The sequence below is a fragment of the Equus caballus genome, chromosome 5 (assembly GCF_041296265.1).
Source record: "Equus caballus isolate H_3958 breed thoroughbred chromosome 5, TB-T2T, whole genome shotgun sequence".
Taxonomy (NCBI): Eukaryota; Metazoa; Chordata; class Mammalia; order Perissodactyla; family Equidae; genus Equus; species Equus caballus.
The window spans coordinates 64,692,585-64,718,912 of NC_091688.1; the positions used below are offsets into that span (position 1 = coordinate 64,692,585).

The 26,328-nt window shown below is 39.5% G+C and overlaps 1 protein-coding gene across 1 annotated transcript in view; it reads right to left on the bottom strand.

Moving 5' to 3' along the window:
• Positions 1 to 2,686: 2,686 nt before the first annotated feature.
• EEIG2 (EEIG family member 2) overlaps positions 2,687 to 26,328 on the bottom strand; it is a 75,106-nt gene continuing 51,464 nt past the window's right edge. The window contains exons 5-11 of the mRNA XM_023641519.2: positions 25,342 to 25,388; positions 17,834 to 17,937; positions 14,450 to 14,545; positions 13,908 to 14,097; positions 13,680 to 13,807; positions 12,821 to 12,890; positions 2,687 to 6,508 (exon numbers count right to left, since the gene is read on the bottom strand). Coding sequence (XP_023497287.1) covers positions 6,466 to 6,508; positions 12,821 to 12,890; positions 13,680 to 13,807; positions 13,908 to 14,097; positions 14,450 to 14,545; positions 17,834 to 17,937; positions 25,342 to 25,388 — 678 coding nt within the window. The 3' untranslated portion in view covers positions 2,687 to 6,465. The remainder of the gene's footprint in view (positions 6,509 to 12,820; positions 12,891 to 13,679; positions 13,808 to 13,907; positions 14,098 to 14,449; positions 14,546 to 17,833; positions 17,938 to 25,341; positions 25,389 to 26,328) is intronic.

Sequence of the window (26,328 nt, forward strand, 5' to 3'; positions counted from 1 at the left end):
CTACTGTTTTTTTATTTCAAATTAATTTACTTCTGCTCTAATTTTTATTATTTCCTTCCTTCTGCTGACTTTGGGCTTTGTTCTTTTTCTAACTCAGTTAGGTGTAGTTTGAGATTACTTATTTGGGATTTTTCTTGTTTGTTAAGGTGGGCCTGTATTGCTATGAATTTTCCTCTCAGGACTGCTTTTGCTGCATCCCATAAGAGTTGGTATGGTGTATTTTCATTTTCATTTGTGTCTAGATATTTTTTGATTTCTCCTTTAATTTCTTCAATAATCCATTGATTGTTCAGTAGCATGTTGTTCCGTCCCACATATTTGTCCCTATCCCAGCTTTTTTCTTGTAGTTCATTTCTAGTTTTGTAGTATTATGGCTAGAAAAGATGCTTGATATGAATTCAATCTTCTTAAATTTATTGATGCTCCCCTTGTTTCCCAAAATATAGTTTATCCTTGAGAATGTTCCATGTGCACTTGAGAAGAATGTGTATTCTGCTGTTTTTGGATGGAGTGTTCTATATATTTCTATTAAGTCTATCTAGTTTAGTTTTTCATTTAAATCCACTATTTCCTTGTTGACTTTCTGTCTGGAGGATCTATGCATTGATGTAAGTGGTGAAGTCAATTTCTTAAGGTAAATGGTTGAGGAGACATCTCAACTTAGCTTAGTTGTAATTGCACAGGAATGGGGTCTAAACTAATTCATACAGGAAAGTCTCTGACACTCCTTATTATGTAGGTCCATATGGGATAGAGATCACTGACTCTGGGGATGTCTAAATTTTAGCCTTTCCTGTTTATATGTTTCCTAAATTTTTGTTACTCCACCAGATTTTTTTTTTTGGAGGAAGACTAGCCCAGCCCTGAGCTAACATCCACTACCAATCCTCCTCTTTTTGCTGAGGAAGACTGGCCCTGAGCTAACATCCGTGCCCATCTTTCTCTACTTTCTATGTGGGATGCCTACCACAGCATGGCTTGCCAAGTGATGCCATGTCCACACCCTGGATCCGAACTGGAGAACCTCAGGCTGCCAAACCGGAATGTGCAAACTTAACTGCTGCGCCACCAGGCTGGCCCCTCTACCAGATTTCATATCATGCAATTGGAAAGAGTTCATTTCCTTTCTTCTGTGTGCTGCTACCAGGTATATGATATGGAGATACAAGAAGGAAAAGGTAAAATAAGGTGAAAGAGAAAGAGAGTAGGATAGAGGGAGAAAGGGAGAGAAAAACTAGGTGTTGAGGAAAGGTGGTGTAAGTCCTAACAAGAAGGCTGGGCCTGGGAACTCCATGCCTGAGATGTGAGCAGGGAGGTCTAGGGGGCAGATCCTCTGTGCTGGGGAGGAGGTTTGAGGGCTTCCCTAGAGTGCTCATACCCCACCCACTCTGCCAGCCAGTAGGGTGCTTTCTCCTTAACTCACATAACCGTTCATAATCAGCACTGTCCAGGGTAGCCATGAAAATCTGCAGAGAAAGATCTGGGTTCAAACTCATACTGAACCTAAAGTTCTTTATTAACTTTAAATTGCTATTTTAATTCGAACATCAGCAGAGGGAGTGTGTTGGCATTGTTTTTCTTCTCTGAGAGGACTTCTAGTCAAAGGGAAGAACAGTCTGTACAAAGGTGTGGTGACATGAATATTATTTAAGTGATGATCTTAACCTCTAATAGTGGCTCATTTATTGACCATCTTCTATGTGACTAACATTAGAATTAAGATATGTATGTAGGTGCTACACAAAGGCACATTTTGGTTTGATAAAACAGTTTGATAAAAGCGGCATATTTTTAACACTAGCTCATGTGTTCTTCATCACAACCTAAAAGCCTTAGTGGTTTAATCTCCACCCTAGATTAGAAAACAGGTTCAGAGGGGAGTTTGAATTCAGACTCTGGTCTGTCTGATTCCAAAGTCCATGCTCATTTCCATGCCCATGCCAGGGTTGCTTCAGGGTTCAAAGAAATGTCTTTCCCTGGAGGCAGCCAAGTCTGTGCCGTGCTCCCTGGTAGGAAAGAAAGGGAAACTCGCACGAAAAAGTTCTACTGGTCCTTTCACTTCTGTTTTTTGATCTGGGCAAGAATCTGACAGAATCTTAACTAAAATTTTAGAGTATAAACAACATTCTAAACTTAAGATAATTTTTATTGAACATGTATAAGATTCACCTTTACATTATTACAAATACTTTACAATAAAAAATTATTTTTTGTAAAAAAAAAGGGAAACATTTCCTGTATTTATAGTTGTACAGTTAAAACAAAGAAATATATAAATATGAAGGTCATTCTCCAAGTATCAGCACAGAATACTAATGGAATCACTTCAGTCAAGATTTTTTTCTTAAACATTTACATGATTACTACAACTGTATCAGCTTTCAGAGGATCAAGTAAATGCATCAGAGGAAGGTGATCCCAAAAATCAGACGAATTTCCAAAAAACAATCAAACTGAATATACCCTAAATGTCTTCCTCCGCATGAGATTTGGTCAATGAATATCAGGAATAGAATTTTCTTTGTTATATCCATAAGATGAAAATAAACATTTGTAAATGCAGAGTATGATGTCCATGTAAATTAAAAATTTTGCCAAGTTTGTCATACAGGGAGTAGCTAGAGACCACCCACACAACCATTTAAAATATACTGTGTATATATTATCCTATGAAAAGTCACATATATAAGGGAATAATAAGGCCTTTATTTCCAGAGCAGTCTTAAAATAGGGTTAATATAGGCATATTTCATCCTTTACATTTTTAGACTTCATATTCTTTAACATCTCAGCTATTAAAATTATGCACAGTACCTAAGCCAACATATGAGTAGTGGCATAACACAATTTCAACTACAGCACTTGATGATATTCACATGACGTACCATCTAGGAGAACTGACCAAGCATAACTTCTGAACTGCCCTAGTTAAAGACCTGTTCAAATATAATGCAACCCCATCATATGAGCCCAGTCTCTTTCAGAGCATTATTATATATACTGGAAGCCTAACACTTCAGAGTACTTCAATGAAGTATTTAATAGTACTGTCAGCTTGAGCTTGCAAAGCGGTCTAGTTAGCATGAAATCTCAAAGTCTAAAATTACTTCTGGATGTTTTCATTTATTAAAACTCATTGCTATCTGAATATGTTTTGACTGGAGGCTAGTAGGAGACTTATTTCCTTTTGCAACAAATGGACTAAGTGGTGGACCTCTGTGGCTCACAGTTTTCATGAAAAAAAAAAGCACATACAGAAGAATCTACTTTGGATATCACTACTCTGACAGTATTTTACTGGAATGGGATGGTGTACTTTAGGATTCTTGGTCAAGACTTTCTCAGATTATAAGTACTAATCCACATTAGTTGTTTGTATACAGGAGCCTTCAACACCACACAAAGAGGAGTTAACCAGCAAAGGGTAACCCGATGGCCCAGGGCCTTCTCTGCCCTTTGCACCCTTCACATCCTCTCTGGTCTCGGACAGCAGCATAAGTCACAGGAAGTGGGCTCCTGACCAGCCTCTGTATTTCCCCCAAACAAGGTATTTAAGACTCCTCCTTATCTGATCATAAATATATAGCTTTAAAATACCATTAATCTTTTTCTCTGGAACAGGATTAGAAAAAGAAAATGTTATACATCTGCAAATTCTCCGAGACTGGGTAATTTGAAATTTGAGTTAAATACTTAAAAGTCAATTTACTGAGATCTAATGTTTTAAATTTGAATTTCTAAACTCAAACTGGAACCAAAAGTGGATTTGGTATTTAATAAGCAGATTTTTTTCAATAGCTATATGGTTAAGATCTTAACAGCACATGCTCTAAAAAAAGAAAAACTAGAAAGTAAGGTGACACGTAGGCAACCTTTAACAAATATTTTGAAGGACTGTAATGAAATATGATTGTGAAGTATGCTGATGGAACACAAAATAGGGTAGAATAAATCCAGACTTTCACTGACTACACAGGATGTTGCCATCTTTTCTCTTCCTAATCAATGTTTCTATTTATTAAAATGTTTGTTATATACCGCATAAATCAAGATGTATCTGGTGGCTGCTAAAATTATAAAGGTATGATTTTTATGCTTTTCAAAAATCTCTCCACATTTTGTTTTTAAATAATAATTCTATATCATTTTCAATACCGACAGCTAGTCTTGTATAAAAGTATTGGGCCAGGAGCAGCCAAGGATGAGTAAGAAGGGCAGTGCCCGGATGACAGCACCTTTGACACATCTGAAGAATGTCCTCACTGAACCTCCTTACAACCTATTTCTATTATCATTTTCAAAACTGCAAAATCATTTGCAGAAGCGCCAATAAAAAATATAGCCTAGAAATAATATTTAAAATAGAAAAATATGTTTTTAAAACATGTCGTAATAAATATCTCTCTAAACAATATCTTCGTATCTCTATTAAAAACTTTGATTTTTTTCCCCCATAATACATAATGAATAGATCACTTGTTTATTCAGACAGCAAGTCTTTACCATTTAAGATAACATTTTTCTTGGGTAGAATAAAATGTTCGGGTCAATTTTATTTTCTTTAAAACAAATCTTAAATAAAGTGTAATGCATGACTCAAAAAACCTTCTCTCTCAACATTCAAATATTCTAAACTAGAGTGTCATCTCTTTAAAAATCTCAGAATCTGTTTGTTGTAAAAGTAGTGTTGGATTAATTTGGAATACCTGATCCTTGACATATTAAAAAACAAAAGCCCTAACCTGAACTATGGAAAATTTTCCATATCTCTAAATTTGGATATTAAAATAATATTTTCTTAAAAATAATATATTTTTCCCCTTATGTTGCCAACATGAAAATACCTAGACCAAAGCAATTCTATTCTAACATATTACCTTTCTTGGACATGGTGAAAGGAAGGACTGGGTATTACTGGTTCTGTACAATCTACATTTTTCTTCAGGGACCAAGTGATTCCAAGATGGCTGAGATTGTTGCACACAGAAACTGTGATGTAAGACCAGAAAAACTCCTAAGGTTCCTCTGCTGGGCTGTAAATCCTGATCCAGATCAGACACTGTTTTAAAAGCTCTATGTGATGCATGTTATACTCCGTTCTTACCTCAAAACAATGAACTTCTGACATAGTAAAGAAGGGAAAAGAGCATCTGATCAAGGGGCGCTAAAACAGAAAACCACAGGTCCACGGCAGAGACATCATGCAGCTGTCCTGTCTTCTATCCACCACCTCCTTGGAATAAGTTTCAGTTTCAGATAAGTCTCAGCTTACAGGGAAAAGGCTGCTCTGTTTCTGCCCACATCACAGTTTTCCTCCTGTTGTTCTAAATTTTGACTCTGAAATCAGCGGACGTTACTCAGTTAGATAAAACGGCTCTTATGTTAGGGTGCCTTCTGGTAGCCTAACATATCGATTATTAGACTTGTCTTGAATCTCTTATATAGTCTAGTGGGAGTCCTGCAATAAGTAACAATACAGACTGCATAATGATGGCATTATACCCATTCATGTATCTCCGACTTAAACATACTTGTTATTCGATCTATGACTGATACGTTTAGAATTATTAAGCATTCTACACATTTAAATTGTAGTATAACATTTTCCAAAAGCATGAACACCCACACTTTATATCAATTATTACATCAGAAAGAGTTAATGAACTTAGTACAATACTTTAGGCAGAATAATATGGAAGGTTTCCTTCACAGGAATTATAACTATCTTGACAGAATTTACAGGGTTTAAATTACTTTCACTTATTATCTCTCAAACACAAAATTAAATAATGAGAGCCCAAATCTGTTGAGCGTCTCTATCATAGGTTTTACACTTCAACACTGAAACTAGACTCAGATGTACAGAGCTGTTTTCCCCACCAGGATGTTTTGAAAGAAAAAGGGGGCTTTTTGATACCCTGTGCAGCGACCACAGAAGCCATGTCCCTGCAGACACATGGCACGCTGCCTTGATGCTACCACGGGATGCTCCCTTTTGGTGGCAGAGAAAGGACAGCGGTGGGCACTTTCAGAGAAGAGCTCAGTGTTGGCTTTCCTCTTTTTTTTCTTTTTTTCTTTTAAAGATTGGCACCTGAGCTAACATCTGTTGCCAATCACTTTTTTTCTTCTTCTTCTCCCCAAAGCCCCCCAGTACACAGTTGTATATTCTAGTTGCAGCTCCTTCTGGTTGTGCTATGTGGGATGCCGCCTCAGCATGGCTTGATGAGTGGTGCTAAGTCCGTGCCCAGGATCCGAACCAGCGAAACCCTGAGCTGCCAAAGCAGAATGCAGGAACTTAACCACTTGGCCAGGGGGCCAGCCCCTTGGCTTTCCTCCTGATAGAAGAACGTGCTTCATTTTTTTTAATAGGTTCATTTTCTCATAAGTACTTGAGTAAAGTGCCTTGATTACTGAATTGCCCACATCTTAAACCCACAGGGAGGCTTCAGTTCACCAGCTTGACTTCTAGCGTTTGATCACAACTTGTTCATAAGCTCCAGACCCCATCCTAAAATAGGAGAAAAAAACCTTCAGAATTTTGAGCTGTAGTGTTTGAAACAGTTCTACTTAACCTCGTCTCTAAAGAGATAGTGCATTAGGTATTTCACTTCCACAACGTTTAAAGACATCACAGATAGAAAATGCTTGAAATCTTAAATGTTTATAATTAATACATTGGATTAGTCTAGTCCCTGATCCTCTCATACTTATTCCCACAATAAGCTAGGAATGTTTCCAAATTCTTACCCTAACAACATACCGGCAAACATGTTTATACATAAATCCTAACCCAGTCTCATCCCAGAGCAGCTCTTACACTGAGTTAATGGATGATAGTTTTCAGTTGCATTAGCAGTATGGTGTCTTAATGCATTTTCCTAGAAAATGCGAGAATTCTTTCAATCAATATGCAAATGCCTTTATGTGGTCAGTAATGTAAATTATACCTGTGCAATGTAGATTTGAAGGGAAAACGATCTTGAGAAGGCGTGTACTGCTTCACTGGCTTGGTCTGGCAGACAGCTGGTTGTCCCCCCAAATCTACTCTCCCCTTCTTCATAGTTTTAGCTAGGTACAGGCTGCTTGGCTAGAGGCCATATTTTCTAAATTCCTTTGTAGATAGGTGTGGCCACGTGACTAAGTTTTCCCTCAGGGAATGTGAATGGAGACCAACAAGTTCTGTCTCACTTGCTTAAAGGGAATTCCTTGCCTCGGACTGGTAGCAATCCAATTTTGACAACACAGGTATGGAGGATGGTGAAGAACAAAATGGAGGGTACCTGGGTCGACTTCTGAGGCAAAGCTGTCCTATTGGCCTGGCCACTGTATTTTTGGGTCTCTTTCTTATAGCAACTTTGTCTTTGACCTAATATGCCAGGTACTAACTGACCTCTATGAATGAAATATGGGGAATACTTAAAGACTTAAAATTTCCAAGCTTTGTGAATAAAGTACCTAGAGATATTTAAATTAAGTAGTGGCCTCATCAATAGAAGGGTTTTTGTTAATGTTGACACATCTAGTACCTTGGGCTTATGTTATAATGGAATGAACAGACATGCACCCTCTACTGTTTCTTGGTCTGGGAAGATAAAGGTTTTCTACCTGTAAAAACACAGGTAAAAAGCCTGTAAAAACACAGTTTTTTGACAGCAGTTGGATTTATTTTTGCATGAAGATCATTCTACCCTTTCCTTGTTCCCTCTTGAGTGATTAGGAGGAGAGTTGAAGTGGTGTTGCATGGAGAGTGGGTGTTATTGCTTACAAAGTTATCCCCAGGTACTCTTCTTCTTATCTGTCGAGATGTTACTCTGAGTATGCCAAAGATCAGTAAGACCAGAAGCAACCATCATGACTGGTCTCTACCCTTAATGGAATTTTAAGAGGAAATTCTAAAAAATGGGAGTAAAGTAGTGGTTACTAGTCTACCATGGACTTCTCAGCTGATTGCTCAGAGACTCCTGTTCATTCTGATTCATTCTAGAGAAGAAATAGGAAAATCTGCAACAGAACGCCAGTGACACCTACTCATAGCTATAGATAATCAGAACTCGAAGGAACCTTGGTGAGCACCATTGCATGCTGGCTTTTAGATGCCCTAAAAGGGTCTGCTTCTGGCAATGGTGGAGCAATGGGAATCAGACTTTCCCTCCTGCTTTAAATAACTAAAAAACTGGATAAAACATAGGAAATGACAGTTTCACACACTGGACAACAGGCAGCACAGAACTGGTCCTGAGAGAAGGGAAATCAATGAAGAAAGCTAGACAGCTGCCCCAGCTTGCTGCCCGAGGTCGCATACTCCCAGCCTGTGGCACAGGGAGGGAGAGCCCAACACAGCTAGGTGGTCTCTCTGAGTGGAGCGGTCAGAGCTCAGGGATGCTGGGGGCTAGAATTTGTAGGTCTGGATATCAGAAGAAGTGGGGCGGGGGAGGAGGAAATAATGGCTGGAGAATTTCCAAATTTGATAAAAATTGTAAACCCACAGATCCAAGAAGCTCAAAGAACCCCAAGCAGAAAAAAACACAAAGAAAATCACTTCAAGGGACACCATAACCAAACTAGTAAAAACCAGAGATAATGAAAAAAGCTTAAAAGCAGCCAGAGATGAAAGACAAATCAGAGGCATAAAAACAGAAACAAAAGCAGACTTCTTGTCAGGAATTCAATGTCCCAAAGGCAAGCAAAGAGTCACATGCAGAGCTCTGTCAGCAACCCTGGGCTGGCCAGGTGCAGTCACTAGACTGAAGCCGGGTTACTGCGGATAGTCCTCACAGAGCCTCTATCACTGGTCGCTCTGGTCCCTTCGTTCTCATGGGTTCCCTTTCTGAACTATGTTCTTGTGCCTCTTCTGTGCCCTATGTAAATGGTTCTGGTTTCATTGTTGTTACCAGTTTATCTCACAGATTAGATCTAATGCCAACACATCAGCTTCTCTGATGAATACCCACTAGTTGTAGAGCCCTGTGTATACGAGTGTGGTGGGCAGTTCAAATAGATTAATCCCCACAGTAACTCTGCAAGACAGATCTTTAATTAGCAAATATAAAGTACTTGAGTGTTTACTGCAGGCCAGATTTTGTTCAAGCATTTACATGTCTTCCCTCATTAAATTTAAACTGTGTAACTCTGATGAGGAGGGTTCTATTATCATCACTATTTTACAGGTTAGGAAACTGAGGCAGAGAGAAGTGAAGTAACTTATCAAAGACACACAGCTAATAAGTGGTGGAGGTTGGGACTGAATCCAGGCAGCCCAACTCCAGTAATGCAGTTGTCTTTTTGGTAGCAAGTGACAGAGGCAATTTGCCAAGATCATGGCTAAGATGGGTCATTATGGCTAAGCCAGGAATAAAACCCATGTCTGACTCCATGGCCCATTCTCTTTTCACTATGACACATTGTCTCTGACATTCCCCAGCCTTTCTGTGGCATGTAATATTAATTATCTACTTGAACCCCTAATTATCACGTTAGGCTTTCGTGTATTGGGTGATTATTCTAACCTTTAGTTGGGAAGGGAGTGGGAGCCAGAATTCTTAACTACATAAATGCCTTTATATCCTAGGTTCCAGATAGAAATTATCTTTCTTTCCTCTAAATTACACCACCACAAATAGCTAGCATATATTGAGAGCTTTCTATGTACCAGGCACTGTGTTAAATACTTTACGTAAATTATCTAACTTAACCTTCACAAAAATTCTCTGAGTTAGGTAACTTTTCATCACTCCCATTTTACAGGTGAGGAAAATGAGGCTTATAGAGGTTAGCAACATCAGTGAAGTCAACGGGGAAGAGTACGACTTGACTCCGAGCAGTCTGCTGAGACAGCCCATGCTTTCGTACATTTGCTATTTTGGTCCCTCTTGGTTGGAACTGTATCTTTTGCTGTTCCTCTTCCTAAACCAGTAACAGCTAGGGCTTACTGAGTATATCATGTCATCTATCCTTTATTATTTATTTATTTATTTATTTGAGGAAGATTAGCCCTGAGCTAACTACTGCCAGTCCTCCTCTTTTTGCTGAGGAAGACTGGCCCTGAGCTCACATCTGTGCCCATCTTCCTCTACTTTATACATGGGGCGCCTACCACAGCATGGCATGCCAAGCGGTGCCGTGTCCGCACCCGGGATCCAAACCAGCGAACCCTGGGCCGCCGAGAAGTGTAACGTGCGAACTTAACTGCTGCGCCACCAGGCCGGCCCCCCATCTATGCTTTAAAACAACCCCATGACGTTGGCATATGACCACCCTTTTCAATAGAGGTAAGTTCAATTTAAGTTAAATTATTTACCCCAAAAATGGTCTGGCTAGGATGTGAACCCAAGTCTCTTTAACTCAAAAACACATGTTCTCTCTACCATACATATCACTGTCCCCATAAATGTTACTTTTCTACTGGTCTCCTGCTACTAGTCTCTCCTTGCTCCAATCTAGCCTCCAAATTATGGCCCATTACTTTTCTAAAATACCAATCTGACAGTTCACTTCCCTGCCAAAGAACGACCACAAGCTCCCCAAAATACACATGATAAAAGGTAAATATTTTGTCATGGTGACAGAGGCCTTTTACAAGATGGCTTCAAGACCCCTGCCAACCTCATGTCCTACAACTCCATTTCACATGCCACTCTCCTTAGAAGAACTTGTTTATTGGCAATTCTCTAAGTAGGTTATATAATTCATAAGCCAGTAAGGTATAATGGTTAAGTACAATGAATGGGCTTTGGACTCAGAGACATGAGTTTGAACCTTAGTTATACCCCTTACTAGTTTTTTGCTTTTTTGGTGAGGAAGATTGGCCCTGAGCTAACATCTGCTGCCAATCTTCCTCTTTTAGCTTGAGCAAGACTGTTCCTGAGCTAACATCTGTGCCAATATTCCTCTATTTTTCTATGTGGGACAACGTCACAGCATGGCTTGATGAGTGGTGTGTAGGTCCAGGCCTGAGATCTGAAGACACGAACCTGGGCTGCCAAAGCAGTGTGTGAGAGCTTATCCACTATGCCACCAGGCCGGCCCTACCCTTTACTAGTTTTAAGGCCTTGCATAAATTACCTTAACCTCTTTGCATCTTTGTTCCCACTTTTTAAAAATTAATAATGTTACGTTGTGAGTATTGAAAGAGATAATGTAAAATTTGAATTAAACATATATCTGGTGCTTGCTATGTAACTAAGAAATGCTCAGTAAGTGTTATCTACAATTATTATATATTTTATTATTATTTAATTATATATTATAATTATTATGCCTGTAAGTTTCTTCTATTTGTTCCTACTACTAGGAATATCCGTCTCCCTCCTACCCACCTGGGAACCCCTCACTTATCTTTTATTCTCCCAAAGACTCTCTTCAAGTGTCAACTCTTCCAGGAAGTTTTCTCTGTCTGAGTGAGGACCCATCTCTGTTCTCTCAGAGTTTCTTCTACTTCTCTTATTACAGTACTTATCAGACTGTTATAAATTTTAGTGTATTTGTCTATCTCACCTGCCAGAAGGGGTCAGATAATAAATATTTTAGGCTTGGTGGGCCACGTGGTCTCTGTTGCACTACTCAACCCTGCTATTGTAGCATAAAACAGCCATAGACAATAAACAGGTGCGGTTGTATTCCAATAAAACTTTATTTACAAAAACAAGCAGGGGGCCAACTGGGCCCACAGGCTATAGTTTGTCAACCTCATGTACTAGACCATATGCTAGCTGAGGGTAAGAGCCGGATTTTTCCTCATTGCACCATCACCCATGAGTTGGCCCAATAAACAGTTACTGAATTTAATGAGTAGATAAGTCAACGAAAGTTATGAAAGGTCTAAATTGTGTTACATCCTCTATAAACCTCTTTTCAAACTAACTACTCCTCCATAGCATCTTTTTATGTCCCTCTCTTACCTACCTATCACGCCTGATTGTAGTTCGTTGTTGATTGTTGATGTAGGTGTTTGCTGTACCCTTTGGGCCCTGCAACATGCTGGACACATAGGAGGTACTCAGTAAAATGAGTATTGGTAGAAAAAAGCAATTAGAAATTCTTCCAGGTTTTGAGCATTAGAGAATAAAATAACTGTCTTGGACCAAAGGGGCTCCCTCCCCCGGTAACTCTGATTTACTCTGCAGATGCGCTGGAACTCTACAGGAGTATTACGTGGGAACAGTGAGTATCAGGGTCTCACAGAAGGCCAAGAATCAGGCTGTGGAGTGACCAGAATTCCTAAGGTGTCCTCAGTATCTGTGCTAACTATCATTTGCTGCAGTGTTGGGAATGAGAATGGTAAGTTTGGCAGGTGCCTTTTCTTCATCTGAATCTGAATAACTATCCAAATGATATAGTTTTCTGAACTTTTCTTAATATGTATGTTAGACTCTAGTGGGGTGGAGAAAAGGAGAGCACAGGAATGGTTAACATCAGTGTATCTTGCTGAGTGGCTGCGTAACTGCTCATAACAGAGAAGACCACTGACTGAAAATGTAATTTTGCTTTGCTCTTTCCAAAATATCAGAGTAAGAACTCCTTTCTAAATGTCCTTTTTATATTGCACCTTGCCCAATGCTTTACTGGTCCTCTTAACACAATCTAAAAATACATCTAAGGAAATCAACAAATAAACTTACAAAATATAATTTCAAACATGCTCAGAATAAGGAAAACTGAGAGCCTCACTAAGAACTGCAATTCTTCTCATGAAACTACTAATACTTGTTTTCTAGCCTCCGTCTAACATAAACTTTGTAACCTTCATCTTCTACTTGTGAACATTTAAAAGAAAAAGTCAGTCTATTCTCTATTTTAATAAGCTACGTTTTGGACTACATACCTGTTTGGAAGATGCCGACTGCCGAAGGTTGCACGCCCCCCAGGACCCACAAATAACCTCAGTCCTTCTTCTGCAACACACATTTAAAATATTTATTGTAGGTATAACTATTATTGTCAAATATTGTTCATATTGTGACAAACTCATTTTTTACATTTCAGTTTTATTAAAGAAATAAAAACTTTAAAAAAAGCTACACGTTTTAAAACAATTTACAAGATACCCTAATAGCTATTTCTCATCAACTTCCCTAAAGCTATTTTTCTTAAAACTGAGTAAAGAAGACAGCTCTTCCTATAAATTTCTACAAGTAAGGTTTAATTATTTCTCTTTACAACCACTTAGATAATGAAGCTAAGTCCATTGCTAACTGCTCTCTATTTACACCAGCGTGAATAATTATACCTTTCAAATTGGTGGCATGTAAATTTTCAGTTTCAGTAAAAATGCTAAGGAGGGAATGAAGGCTTCTGTTAGTCACTATCATTTCAAGATCACCACTCAACCCTCCAAATTACAATAGTGACTGGAAGTACTTATGTCCAGTTATGATAAAGCAGATGTAGATCCTTGTTATAAGGTATATAAACATGGTAGACATTGATGCATTATTTAAAAATACAATAAATCTTTTTTTAAAATTGATCTTTTAAAACTAAAGCTCTTTCCTTTCTAAATTTAATATCCTTTCTTAGAAACAGATAAACCACAAATTAATCTTCTGATTTTTATGGGCATGAGATTTATTTCACAAACGTGCAACAGACAGTGTCACGTCCTGCCTCTTTACTACTGAGCACATGGATTACACAAACTCGGACTACATACATCTATATGTACTTAAGGGTTATCTACTCACCTTCTGCACTGGAATCTAGGCTAAAGTCTTGACTTTGTAGTATTTTCTCCACAATATCATCTGCATCCACTCTGGTGTCATCAACTCGCTTCAGCTGAGACTCTACAGAATCTTGTTTCACTGGGCATCTTTGAAAAGAACAAAAAGATTTTTCTTCCTTTTTATTATGTTATGAAAACAAAGTGTTTTTTCTTTTTTTTCCCATTTAAACTGAAACCAAAAGGATACCTGTTGAGTATTTCTGAAGCTGTATCCTCTTTATCAGCTGTATCGACAGTTGGTTCAGCTATTTTTTGTTCAATTTCATCACACGGTTCTAGAATACTTTCAACTCCTGTTGACGTACTTCCCACGGAGGTATTTCTCCTGTGGCAGAGCTCAGAGAAGCTGGATGACCGGGAGTGGCATGTGCTGTACCCTGTCAGAGAAAATCATTTGGATATAACACTAATATCAAACACAGCGCCATCGAACATTCTTCTCCCACACCATAGCAATTTTTTCTTCTTTTTTTTTTGGAGAGGAAGATGGTCCCTGAGCTAACATCTGCACCTATCTTCCTCTATGTCGTATGTGGGATGCCTGCCACAGCACGGCTTGAAGAGGGGTGCACAGGTCTGCGCCCGGGATCCGGACTGGCAAACCCTGGGCCACTGAAGCGGAGTGTGCGAACTTAACAGCTACACTTCCGGGCTGGCCCCACCACAGCAATTTCAAGTCCCGTTAGAGCAATAAATGGCTAAGGAATTCAACTCCACTTTAGCCTCTACCTGATACTTTTGACTGCTGGCTCGCATAGCTTGATGTTCTAGAATGTCCACAGGCACCAAGTTCGTCTGGAACAGAGGCACTCTTTGCTGACAGATCTGCAATGCGTCACAACACAATGTTACTATTACTGCCAACAAGTCAAGGGTAAACAACTAAAATTGTATTCTAATCTGCGAATTTTATAATCTGCCAACTTCATTATCAAGAAAAATAAGTTACAAAGTGAAAGAGATCCCCTAAATCAGTACAATGGAAACAGCCATACTGCAGGAAATACAAAGAACTCAAATACCTTAGTTTACTGAAGAACTATAGTATTTTTTGTAAGATGTAACAGGACTCTATCTTAAACAAAACTATTTCAGTTTTTATGTTCAGTATTCCTCTAATAAAAATGAGTCAGATGTATTCTTATAAATTCTCAAAAAAGTGCCAGGTTTTTGTGTGCTTTTTCAGGAAATCTCGCTCTCAAAAACCCATCACAGCAGTAAACTAAAGAGCACTTTGTTACTTTAACATTAGTGTTGCTAGTGCTAGGCTTCAATTTGGGCAAATGTCTGTGGTTTAAAATCAACACAGCATGGAATGTAATACTCAGAATAAAAGTTCTTAAGAAATTGATCATAGTATTCAGTTTCAAAGTAAATGTACAAAAAACGGAGTGTCAAAGCCATTTCTAGTACTTTGATAATGTGCATATTCCAGGTGCCAATTACATATTTCTAGAACCAGGCTTCTTCTACAGAATGCAGAACTGTGACCATTTGCATTAGAGTGAAACATTTGGAAACTAGAACTGTTTTTCACTTACATACAGAAGGAAGCCAACTGAGTCATACAGCAATTATAGCAGCAGTTCTATAAACGATATTGAACACAGTTGGATCAACAAACGCTGCCAAACAAGCAAGCTCAGAGCGACGTGGCCCTTCTGCAAAGGTTTCTCCTTTCTGGACAGACTGCAGGATACAGATCCAAACCAGCATGCCTACTCCTCCTAAACCCTAGTGCTCCTAAACCCAAAGGACAGCTATAACAAAATCTGAACTCAAAGAATTGGTTCATATCAAGAATTATTGAGGACTAACCCTTTACTCCCAGGTTAGCTCAGATCTTAATTCACCCATTTATCTATTGGTTTTCAAAATTTATTCATTCAATAAATATTTATTAAGCTCTTACCAAGTCAGGTGCCAAATACTATATAAGATATAGAGAGTACAAAACAAATAAGACAAAATGTATGCTCAGAGTTTAGAGGTAGAAGCTGTTCTAATACAATGTGGCAAGTACTAAAATATGAGAGGCAGAAAGAGGCTACCAAGAGCTCCAAAGCACAAATGCATCAAGCACTGCCTGGCACTGGGGGAAGACCTCCCAGAAGAGGTCAACTCCAGGTCTTTATCAATGTACAGGAATTCCTCAGCTTGACCAGGTGGGGAAAAGCATAGGGGAGAGCACGCCTTGTTTGTAGAAAAGCAAGTAGTCTGGTCCACTTGGCATACAGGGTGGGTAGAGGTGTAGACGACTGATGGGAAAAGAGATGAGCAGATGCCTAATCCAATGACCTTAAGCAAGGGTGTGACATGACCAGATCTACATTTTGGGAAGATCCACTTGGGCAACAGGATGAACAGGGAGTGAAGGTTTTCATGGTAATCCAGCTGAGAGTGAGAGATGTTTAGCAGGCACAGATGACAGGACTCAATTACTGAGCAGAAGTGTGTGTCAGGATAACTGAAAGAAAATACAGGAGGAAGAGTTAGGAAGACTTGTGCCGGATATGTGGAATTTGAGACACCCGAGGACATCCATTCCTTAGTCACTGAATTTTTACTGTGTCCCTGGCCTTACGCTGGAGATACAAAGACAGGTAAGACCTGATCATGAAGAACTTAGAGTCTAGCTGGGGAGAAAGATAAACAGATGGATTTCAGTATAACATGTGACATGAAGCGGATCTTTCCCAAAAGCATTTGGAAATATGTACCTGGAGTTCAGGAGGGAGGTCAGGAGGCAACACAAATTTGTAAATCAAAAGTATTTAACTCATATTTACATGATCATATTTACATTTATGTGATAGTTAAATCCAAGGGTCTAGATGACATGGACCAGGGAGAGTAGGTAGAGGGAACCAAACCCTGTGAAACGTCGATATTTAAGAGGAAGGTGGAAGAAGATAAAGAATCCTCCAAGAAGCCAGAAAAGGAAAGGTCAGAGAGGTAGGAGCCCAGGGAAGAGAAAGCTTCAAGAAAGAATAAATGGCCAAGGCAAACGAGAGCAGAAAAAATGCCCCCAGGATTTGGCAATCATGTTACTGGAGACATTTCAAGAGAAGGCAGAAGGTAGAAGCCAGATTGCACATATGTTTAGGAATCAATGGGTAGTATAGTCTTTCTAGAAGTTTGGCTACAAAAAGTGTGAGAGAAAGAGGGAGGGGGAGAGGGTGTGAGAACATGGAAGAGAAGTAGCTAGAGAAGGATGTAGGGCTAATGAGTTTTTGTTTTTATTCAATATGAGAAAGAATACAGAATACGTAAATACTGAAAAGGAGGAGGCAACGGAATGGTAAAAAGTACACAAAGCATTCACTGATCCTAAATCTGGAAATTTCATTGTCCTCGTTATCTATAAGAAACCTTATCTTTGCATATCTGAAAAGGTGGTAAAAATGTTATTCGTGTCACTATACTTTTCATTCTTTCAAACAACAACCCTGCTCACATAACAGGGGAGGAGAAAGGAAGCTTCTAACTCCTTTTTCTCCAGCCAACTTGACATTTTCCTCACCCTGCTGGAGGAGGTTCTGACTGTGGCTGGAATTTGCCTGGAGAAGTGGCTGTCAAGGTGTGGCCTGGGGCTCAGCAGCATCAGCATCACCTGGGAACTTGGTAATGCAATTTTCTAGCCCCAATCCAGGTCTACCTAATCCCAAAACTCTGGCTCCCGTGTCAGCAATCTATGGTCTGACAAGCCCAGCAGGGGATTCTTATGTACACTAATGTTTGGGAACCACTGACGAGGGACCGTGATTCATGGAAGAGAAGAACACCTGAGAGATGACCGGCAGAAGCTGCTGTGCACATGGAATGGGAAAAATCCTGCAGTATCCTGTTCTATCTGTGGGGAGTGGAAGCATCTGATGTTGGTGGTAAGTCACTGATAGCTCTTAACTTGTCAGAGCATAACACTTTAGACAAAATGAAACATTGACTTAACCAAAAACTGCATAATTAAAACTCTGCTAATATTTACTGGCCCATTTTTCAAGTCATATACCCATAGAATTTTAAATCTGGGAGGGAATTTGGGAATCTTTTAGGATATCAAAGAGTACTGTCCTACACAAATTAAAAAACCAGTAAGCTACACATTCATACCTGCTATTCCAAGATGGATTTTGAGAGTCTCTCCACCTTTTCTATCTTCTTCCAGAGATTCAGATTCACCAGCAATCGGTATAGACATTGATGTAGAAGGAGGCCTGTAAATAAACATTTCTAAGGATCAGAACTTGATTTATGCGTGAATCTGACAGTTTGAAATGCTATTAGAGATTGGTTGTATAGTCAATACACAGCCTTAGTAAGGTGCCTTGTAATGTTACCTCTTTGAGGGTGAAAGTAATAGAAATCAACAAATGACATAAGAGCATCCTCAAAACTTGAATAAAATTCATGGGAGAAAAAAAGGTGTTTTCTTTTTCTGGAGAGGAAGACTGTCCCTGAGCTAACATCTGTCACCAATCTTCCTCCTTTTACTTGAGGAAGACTGTCCCTGAGCTAACATCTGTCACCAATCTTCCTCCTTTTACTTGAGGAAGGTTGGCCCTGAGCTAACATCTGTGCCAATCTTCCTCTATTTTATATGTGGGACACCACCACAGCATGGTGAGATGAGCGGTGTGTAGGTCCACGCCTGGGATCTGGGCCACCGAAGCTGAGCATGTGAACTTAACCACTATGCCACCAGGCCATCCCCCCAAAAACGGTTTTCTACACAACAGAAATGTGAGACCAGAAAGGGCACTGCCTTCCCAGAGTCTGGAAAAGAGAGAAGGAGTCTGTCAGTGTGTTCCCAGCACTATGGGTGGAGGGTGCCCCTCCGTATCTCAGGTTGGAGGGGAAGACCTCATGCCTCCTGCTTCAGCGCCTGAGCTCTCCTGCTGACTCCACTAACTTCTTCAATAGTATCCATGGCTTTATCTTCCACCTTCTTCTCTGTAAACAGTTCACCTGCCCCAGGGAGTCTATAAAGAGCCCCGGTTGTTCAGATTTGCTTTTTGGGCTGGATTCTCTGGGAGTAGGTGATGGATATATTTTTATTGGCTAATTCAAGGCTCCTGTCTCCATGTGGAAGCTGTGAAGCAGAGAGGGGCAAGTTTAAATTCTAACAAGATTCTTTTTTTATTTTATTTTTTCCTTTTTCTCCCCAAAGCCCCCCGGTACATAGTTGTATATTCTTCGTTGTGGGTCCTTCTAGTTGTGGCATGTGGGACGCTGCCTCAGCGTGGTTTGATGAGCAGTGCCATGTCCGCGCCCAGGATTCGAACCAATGAAACACTGGGCCGCCTGCAGCGGAGCGCATGAACTTAACCACTCGGCCACGGGGCCAGGCCCCTAACAAGATTTTTTTTAAAAATAAAATATCCCTAAGCTTTTGAGGTTGATATTCTAGAGGAAAACCACATCTTCCTAGAGACTGTCTCTTGGTGTCCTGAGATAAAATAGGAAGGCAGCTGAAGGGATCATGAAGCTGACCCACTATGTGGCAATTCTTAAATTCTTACCGTATTATCTCAACAGAATCCTCAGGCTAGTCAGATCCTTGGGGACACAGACATTTAAGACTGCCATTAAACCTACTTAATTTAGAGATTATTTCTATCTCTAGACCTCCTAAATCCCAAAATTGCATATCCTACTGGGATATTTTCAAGTAATTGTCCTCTAAGTACATGTAGGTCAATATATCCCCAACTAAGCATGTTTTCCCCACCTCTGTTTTCTTCTTGTCTCCGCCATCACAGCCCTCAAAGTCACCCACACTAGAATCCTAGGTATTGTCTCTGCTGCCATCCTACTCACATTTCTCCATATCCAATTAATTTCCAAATCCACAGGTTCTCTCTTAATATTTCTCCTATTTATCATCTCTTATCTGCTAATTACTTTAGTTTGGCCTTTGTACCTTTTCCTGCAGGACTGCAAGAGTCTCCTAGCTAGTCTGCCTACCTGTATTCCACTCTCTGTGGTCTTTCTGAAATGTGCAAAATGAACATGTCACTCTCTAGTTTAAAACACTTCAATAGTTCCTTCGGGATAAAGCTCAAACTCTTTAGAATGGCAACACAAGGCCCTCTGCAGTCTGGCCCGGACCTATCTCTTCAATTACTAAAAGCTACATTTTAAAATAATGTAAAACAGCTTGGTGAAAAAAACTCTGCATTCAATAGTCTATAAGAAAAAGTAAAATGTAAAAGAAATACACATACTAAGAATGGAGTCTTCAGTCACAGCCATTAATCATTGATGGTGACTCATGCCTGCCTGTCTAAATTCTTATCTTCTTTTTGTTTTTTTAGGTATGCTTTTTGGTGAGGAAGATTGGCCCTGAGCTAACATCTCTTGTCAATCTTCCTCTTTATTGTTTTTCCTCCCCAAAGCCCCAGTACCCAGTTGTATATCCTAGTTATAAGTCCTTCAAGTTCTTCTATGTGAGATGCCACCACAGCACAGCTTGATGAGCGGTATGTAGGTCCATGCCCAGGATCCGAACTGGTGACCCGAGGCCATCAAAGCGGAGCATGTAAATGTAGCCACTATGCCACTGGGCCAGCCCCTGAATTCTTGTTTTTCTAATGTCAGTTCCTTTCTTAGGAATGTCAGGTCACAGGTGGCTTGATTACAGCGTCTCCATCCCTCTACCTCTTAGACCTGTCTTCCAGCCCTTCAGAGCTCCCAGCCTGTGGCCTCTTCCCTTTCTCCCTCTCTATCAGTCTCCCTCTGGCTCCTCTCTTTCCTGCCCAGCCTGACTTCACAGCCACAACATTTTTAGCAGTACCTTCAACTTGGCATCCCTTGTTCTCAAAAAACCTGAAGAACCTCAACCCTCGATCATTTCAGCCATGTGTATTAACTACTCTCATAGTGGGGCAACTCAGCCTTAAGGGGAAAATTCATCAACCACGGCGATTGATATTAAGGCAAAGTTAGAATCTAAAATCTTAGCTGGGCCTTGGCAGCTCTCCTCAGTCTCCATAGACAACTCAGCCATGCTGAATAAATAATCACGGAGTGCCCATCGTGCGCCAGTTTTTATTCTATCACTCTTTTTGTTCTGAAAATATTTTAATATCCCTTATCAGAAACTGTTTAATATAGCTCAATTACAGAGTGAAAGAGATGGGATTATTTTATTTTAATTTCACAGTAATCTTTAGAGTATGTGAAAAATGACCTCCTAAAATGACAATACTATCTACCTGGTATTCCATAAATATTCCATGCCCTATAACAATGCCATAAAACTTGTGCAAGCTGTTTTCTCTTCCTAGAATGTCTCTATCCACTGCCTCTGCTTAGTAATTTTCTATTCGTCCTTTAAAAATTAGCTCAGTGTCACCCCCTCAGTGAAGACTTTCCTGGCCTTCAAGGAAAAGCAGGTAGGGACTCTCTCTTCTAAGCCTCCGGAACATCACACGTTGGGTGTCCGTCTCCCATATGAACAGTGAATCCTTCGAGCGGGGGGCTGCTCTTATTTAGTCTGGTAAATGTTAGCACACGGTAGGCAATCAATGCATGTGTACTGAATAGACGAGTGATTCCTGGGACCCTGGATAAATTGGTTCCTTAACCTCTGAGCTTCACTGCCCCCACTTAAAAATATGGAAATACTCACAGGGTTGTTTCAAGAATTAAACCAGAAGAGAGTAACATCCATTAAATCATTCTGACAAATGGTAGTTTCCTTCCTTCTAGAATATGAATGCTGCACAGCCCTAGCCATTCGGGAGGATTACACCATCCCTAGATCCACTTTACCAGCAAATGACCAAATACCAGTATTTTCAGAGTCAGTTTCACTCTTTTACAAGAGTTGGTGGATGTTTGATGAGTTGTACAGAACTACAACACGGAGTTGAGGGCAGGTGGTTACAGGCTGACTGACCAGCTGTCTTATTCATAAATACCGGCCTCATGGTACAAAATTTGTATTTCCAAAAAATTATACAATCTATCCCACAGATCTTCTGCTCATAAAATATCAAAACTAGAATTTAAATCTGAGAATGCTAAGGATCTGCTGTACTCTCGTTAGTTTCTCTAGTAGGCTTTCAAAAACCTTATATCATGAAAAATTCACAGACAGACAAAAGCAGAGAGAATAGTAGAATGAACCTCTCCGGAAGTTATTTACGTCTACATTGTACAGACAAATACTCAATCAAGTCACTCAATTGCTCTGTGCCTTGGTGTCCTCACCTGTAAGACAAGAACTTGGATTATACCAAGACTTTTTAAACAGGCTCCATGAAGCTCCCTAGGGACTTCAGTGGGTAGCAGCATACCATACCTTTTCACCCTTCAACAGAAAGATGTTATATACTGGGATTCATAATACATTTCAGCAAAGGATTTTGTGGCTAAATATTCTGGAAAAAAAAATCACTGGACTAGACAACTTCCAACATTCTTTTTAGCTCTAAAGTACTGTGATTATACATATTTAATATATATTGAAATATAATGATAAAAATAATTTACTTTTTATATCAGTAGTTCAAACATTTTTCTATTCAATTCATACTCAGTATGTGAGGGGCATGAATGTGTTAGAGTTGCCCTTTCTCCACTGACAGTTGCGAAATTTCAGATATTGAAAGAAAAGAGAAAACAAATAGGCACGTGCTGCATAATGACTTGAATTGGTCACTGATGGACCGCATGTACGACAGTGGTCCCATAAGATTAGTACCATATAGCCTTGGTGTGCAGTAGGCTATCCTGTCTAGGTTTGTGTAAGTGCACTCTATGATGTTCACACAGCGAAGAAATCGCCTAACAACACATTTCTCAGAACATATCCCTGTCGTTAAGTGACACACGTCTGTACTAGGGCTTTGAGTCTCCTGAGAAATACTTTCATGTATCCTGGGATTAGGTAAGGTCTGTTTATTCTAATGAATTATAAAGTCTTTTTCTATAAATATAAACTCTAGATGGTCAGAATTACATTTGTGGAGATAATACAGAACATAAAGATGATTTATTTTTGAGCTCTTCCATATTTGAATTTCACAAGTAGAGAGAGAAAATGGCAGAGAAAGGGCCAGAAAGGGAACAGTCGTAAAAAGTTCATGAGAAGGAATGATGAACTCACTTTCTTCTACTAAGTTTTGCTGCTCATTTTCTCATTTCATCCTAAATTGATTCCACTAGAAAAACATATTGTTACCTAAGAAACCAAAAAATAGCATAGCACAAACTGTTTAGTTCCAAGAAAACAGGAAATAAAGAAAGAAGCTAGGAAATTATGGTTTGAGAGAAGACAGCACAGGAAGGCAAAGTTATAGGAAAATCCATAGTTTTAATCATTTAATGATTTGTATTAAAATACATATTTTCATCTCTGCAAAACAGCTTGTAAGTAGAGAACTATATGGATGTGGCTATTAAAAACGCGAAGCTGATGTATAGGGAAGTAATTAATGTTTTCTTTACTTTTCTAAATATATTTGTCTCAGATATTTAAATAATATTTAATTAACTTTCATTTTTAATATTAAGTGCCTTCAAGATTGCTCAGGCAATCCTACTGCCTTTTCCCATTCAGTTCACTCTCCCACTCTCCGAGGAGACTTTCACATCTTTTCTTCTTTCCTCAACACCCCTGCCTGCATCTTTCCCATCCTCAATCTTCAATGAACACCTTGTTTCCTATTTCACTGAGAAATTAGGAGAAATTTGAAAATAACTTGTATATACTTCCTCTTCTCATCTATCTGCATCTGGAGCCATATTCTCTACCTCCATGCCTCTTGACAATCCAAGGACACCATTCCAGCAACTGTCTCTCTTCTCTTCTGACTACATTTCTCCCTCTCTATTGGATCATTCCTATCAGTATACAATATGCTGTACTATCTCCCATCTTAAAAGAAAAACCTGTCCTTGACTTCATATTCTCTTTTTATTTATGACTCCGTTTTTCTGTTCCTTTTTCACAGCAAAATTCCTCATAAGAATTGTTTATACTAAACGTCCCCAATTTTCCTCCTTCAAAATTCTCTTTAACCCTCTCCAATAAGTCTGCAGTCTAAGAGCATTCTACCACAGTGCTTGTCAGTCACCAATGGTCTCTAGACTGCAGATTCCAAAGGTCAATTCTCAGTCTTCATCCTCCGTGATTACTTCAGTGGTGGGTGGCACAGTCGATTACTCCCTCCTTTTTGAAACATGTTTTCACTTGGTTCTCAGGCCAGTACTTTCCTTTGGCTCCTTCCTCCTATCTCACTGGTTCTCAGGCCAGTACTTTCCTTTGGCTCCTTCCTCCTGTCTCACTGGTTGTTCCTTTGCTGGTTCTTCCCTATCTCCCCAACCTCTAACACACTGGAGTGTCCCATACCTTAGTCTGTGGTTCTTTTCTTTATTTATATTCTCTCCCTCTAGGACATTTAATCAAATCTCATGGCTTCAACTAGTATCTATGTGCTGATGACATCATGATTTCCAAATTTATATCTCCAGGCTGAGCCCTCCCCACTGAACTTGTAGTGATATATCCAACTGCCTCTTGACACGTCTGGCTGGATGTTAAACAGGGATCTCAAATCTAACACGTCCAATGCCCAAGCTCCCAACCTGTTCCTCTAGTAGGCTCTCTCATTTCAACAAACGGAAATATCATTCTTCCAGTTACTCAGGCCCCAAACCCTGAAACAGCCTCCTAACTCATCTACTATTTCTGCCCTTGCCACCTTCACTGCTCCCACAAATTGTCTATTCTCTACCTAGTGGCCATAAGTCAGATGATTTTACTCCTCTGCTCTAAACCCTCCAGTAGCTTTTTATCTCACTCAGATTATAAGTGGCCCACAAGACTATTATTAAAATGGCCTACAAGACTGTTTATCATCTGATTTCATCTCCTGTTACCCTCCTCCTCATTCACTCTGGTCTAGACATACTGGTGTCCTGGGAGCGACTTGAATATGTCAAACACACTCCTCTCTCAAGGCCTTTGTCCTTGTTCCCTCTACCTCAGATGCTCTTTCCCCAAACATCTGCAGGGCCTGCTTCCCCGCTCCTTCAGGGCTCTGCTGAAATATTATCTTTACCAGGGAGGACTTCCCTGACTGCTCTCTGTAAAACAGCCACACTTCTCCCCACCATGGCCCTCCTACCCTGCTTTATTTTTCTCCAAAGCACTTATTGCCATCTTTATATTATATATGTACTGACTAGTTTGTTGTTTGTTTTCCTCTTACAATGCAAGCTCCAAGACATCATGGACTTGGCCTATTTTTTTCACTGCTGTTTTTCTAGCATCTAGAGTAGGGCCTAGCACACTGTAAGGCATTTAACAGATATTTGTTGAAGAAATGAGTAAGTCCACAGAGGTCAAATTAAAAATTTTACTTTGTATAATTTCACCCAAAACCTGAAGATGACAAAAGACCTATAGCTTAAATAATTTAGAGAGGTTGTTTGGTAATAGGTAATAATAACTTCTATGAGGGTCGGGTCAGTTTCCCAGGAAAGGAGATATTAGTATTTATAAAAGGTATTAGCCTATAAACACTACAAAATATTAAGGTAAAAATTTAAACAAATAAATCATTATTACACTTTCAGATAAACAGCTCCTCTATTGAGCATCAACTTACGTTTTAAAGCATGGGTCCCCAGACATCAGCTGCATACTGATCAAAACCTAAACACAAGAAAAATAAAGGCTGTGATTATAAAAGATGTGTTGAGAGGAGAAGCCCTGTTCTGCTAAGCTATGCGATCTCCACAGCACCTCGTCCAGTGTTTTCTATTTGGAAAGTATTAAATAAAATGATTGTTGAATTAAATTGCTGCTTTGTATAGACATAGATTAAAAATCATTTTTAACATTCAAAACTCTGTAATTGTAAAAATCAGAGTGGAAAAGACAGAAACAGAAAGCTAGTGCTTCACAGGTAACAATCCTGTGGGTGTGGCTGAGCTGGTCTGGTTTATCTGTCTCTCCTCCCAGGTTCCCATGGTGCTTGAGCGTCTGGAATGTTTCCCTCTGAGCTGCCCTGCGGATGCTTCAAGGGGTGCCTGCTGGTGGCTTGTAAAGCAGAATGCTTCAGGCTTTTCTTCCAGCTTTAGATCAGAATTTAAAGCTTTGCTAATGCTTTCTGAAATGCTGCTGTTCTCTAGTTGCTGAGTGCCTTTTAAGAATCAGCCATAGGATCTTATTATGTTCTGGGAATAATAATAATAACAATAATACCATTAACAACAATCATGATTCAAGAATTTATGATGTGCCAGGCATAAGCTAAGTGTTTTATATGCATTATTTAATCCTCACCACTCTTGTGACAGATTGATACTTTCATTTTAAGCCCAGGTGATTAAGCGATATTTTCAAGATGAGGGTAGAGCTGAGATCTGAACCCAGGACTGCATAATACTAAAATTCACGGTCTTAATGAATAACTGGATATATATATATATTATTGCATGTTTCCCACCTAATGGCTGACATGTATTTTTTTTTTTAAAGATTGGCACCTGACCTAACATCTGTTGCCAATCTTCTTTTTATTTTTTTCCTGCTTCTCCCCAAAGCCCCCCAGTACATAGTTGTATATTCTAGTTGTGAGGGCCTCTGGTTG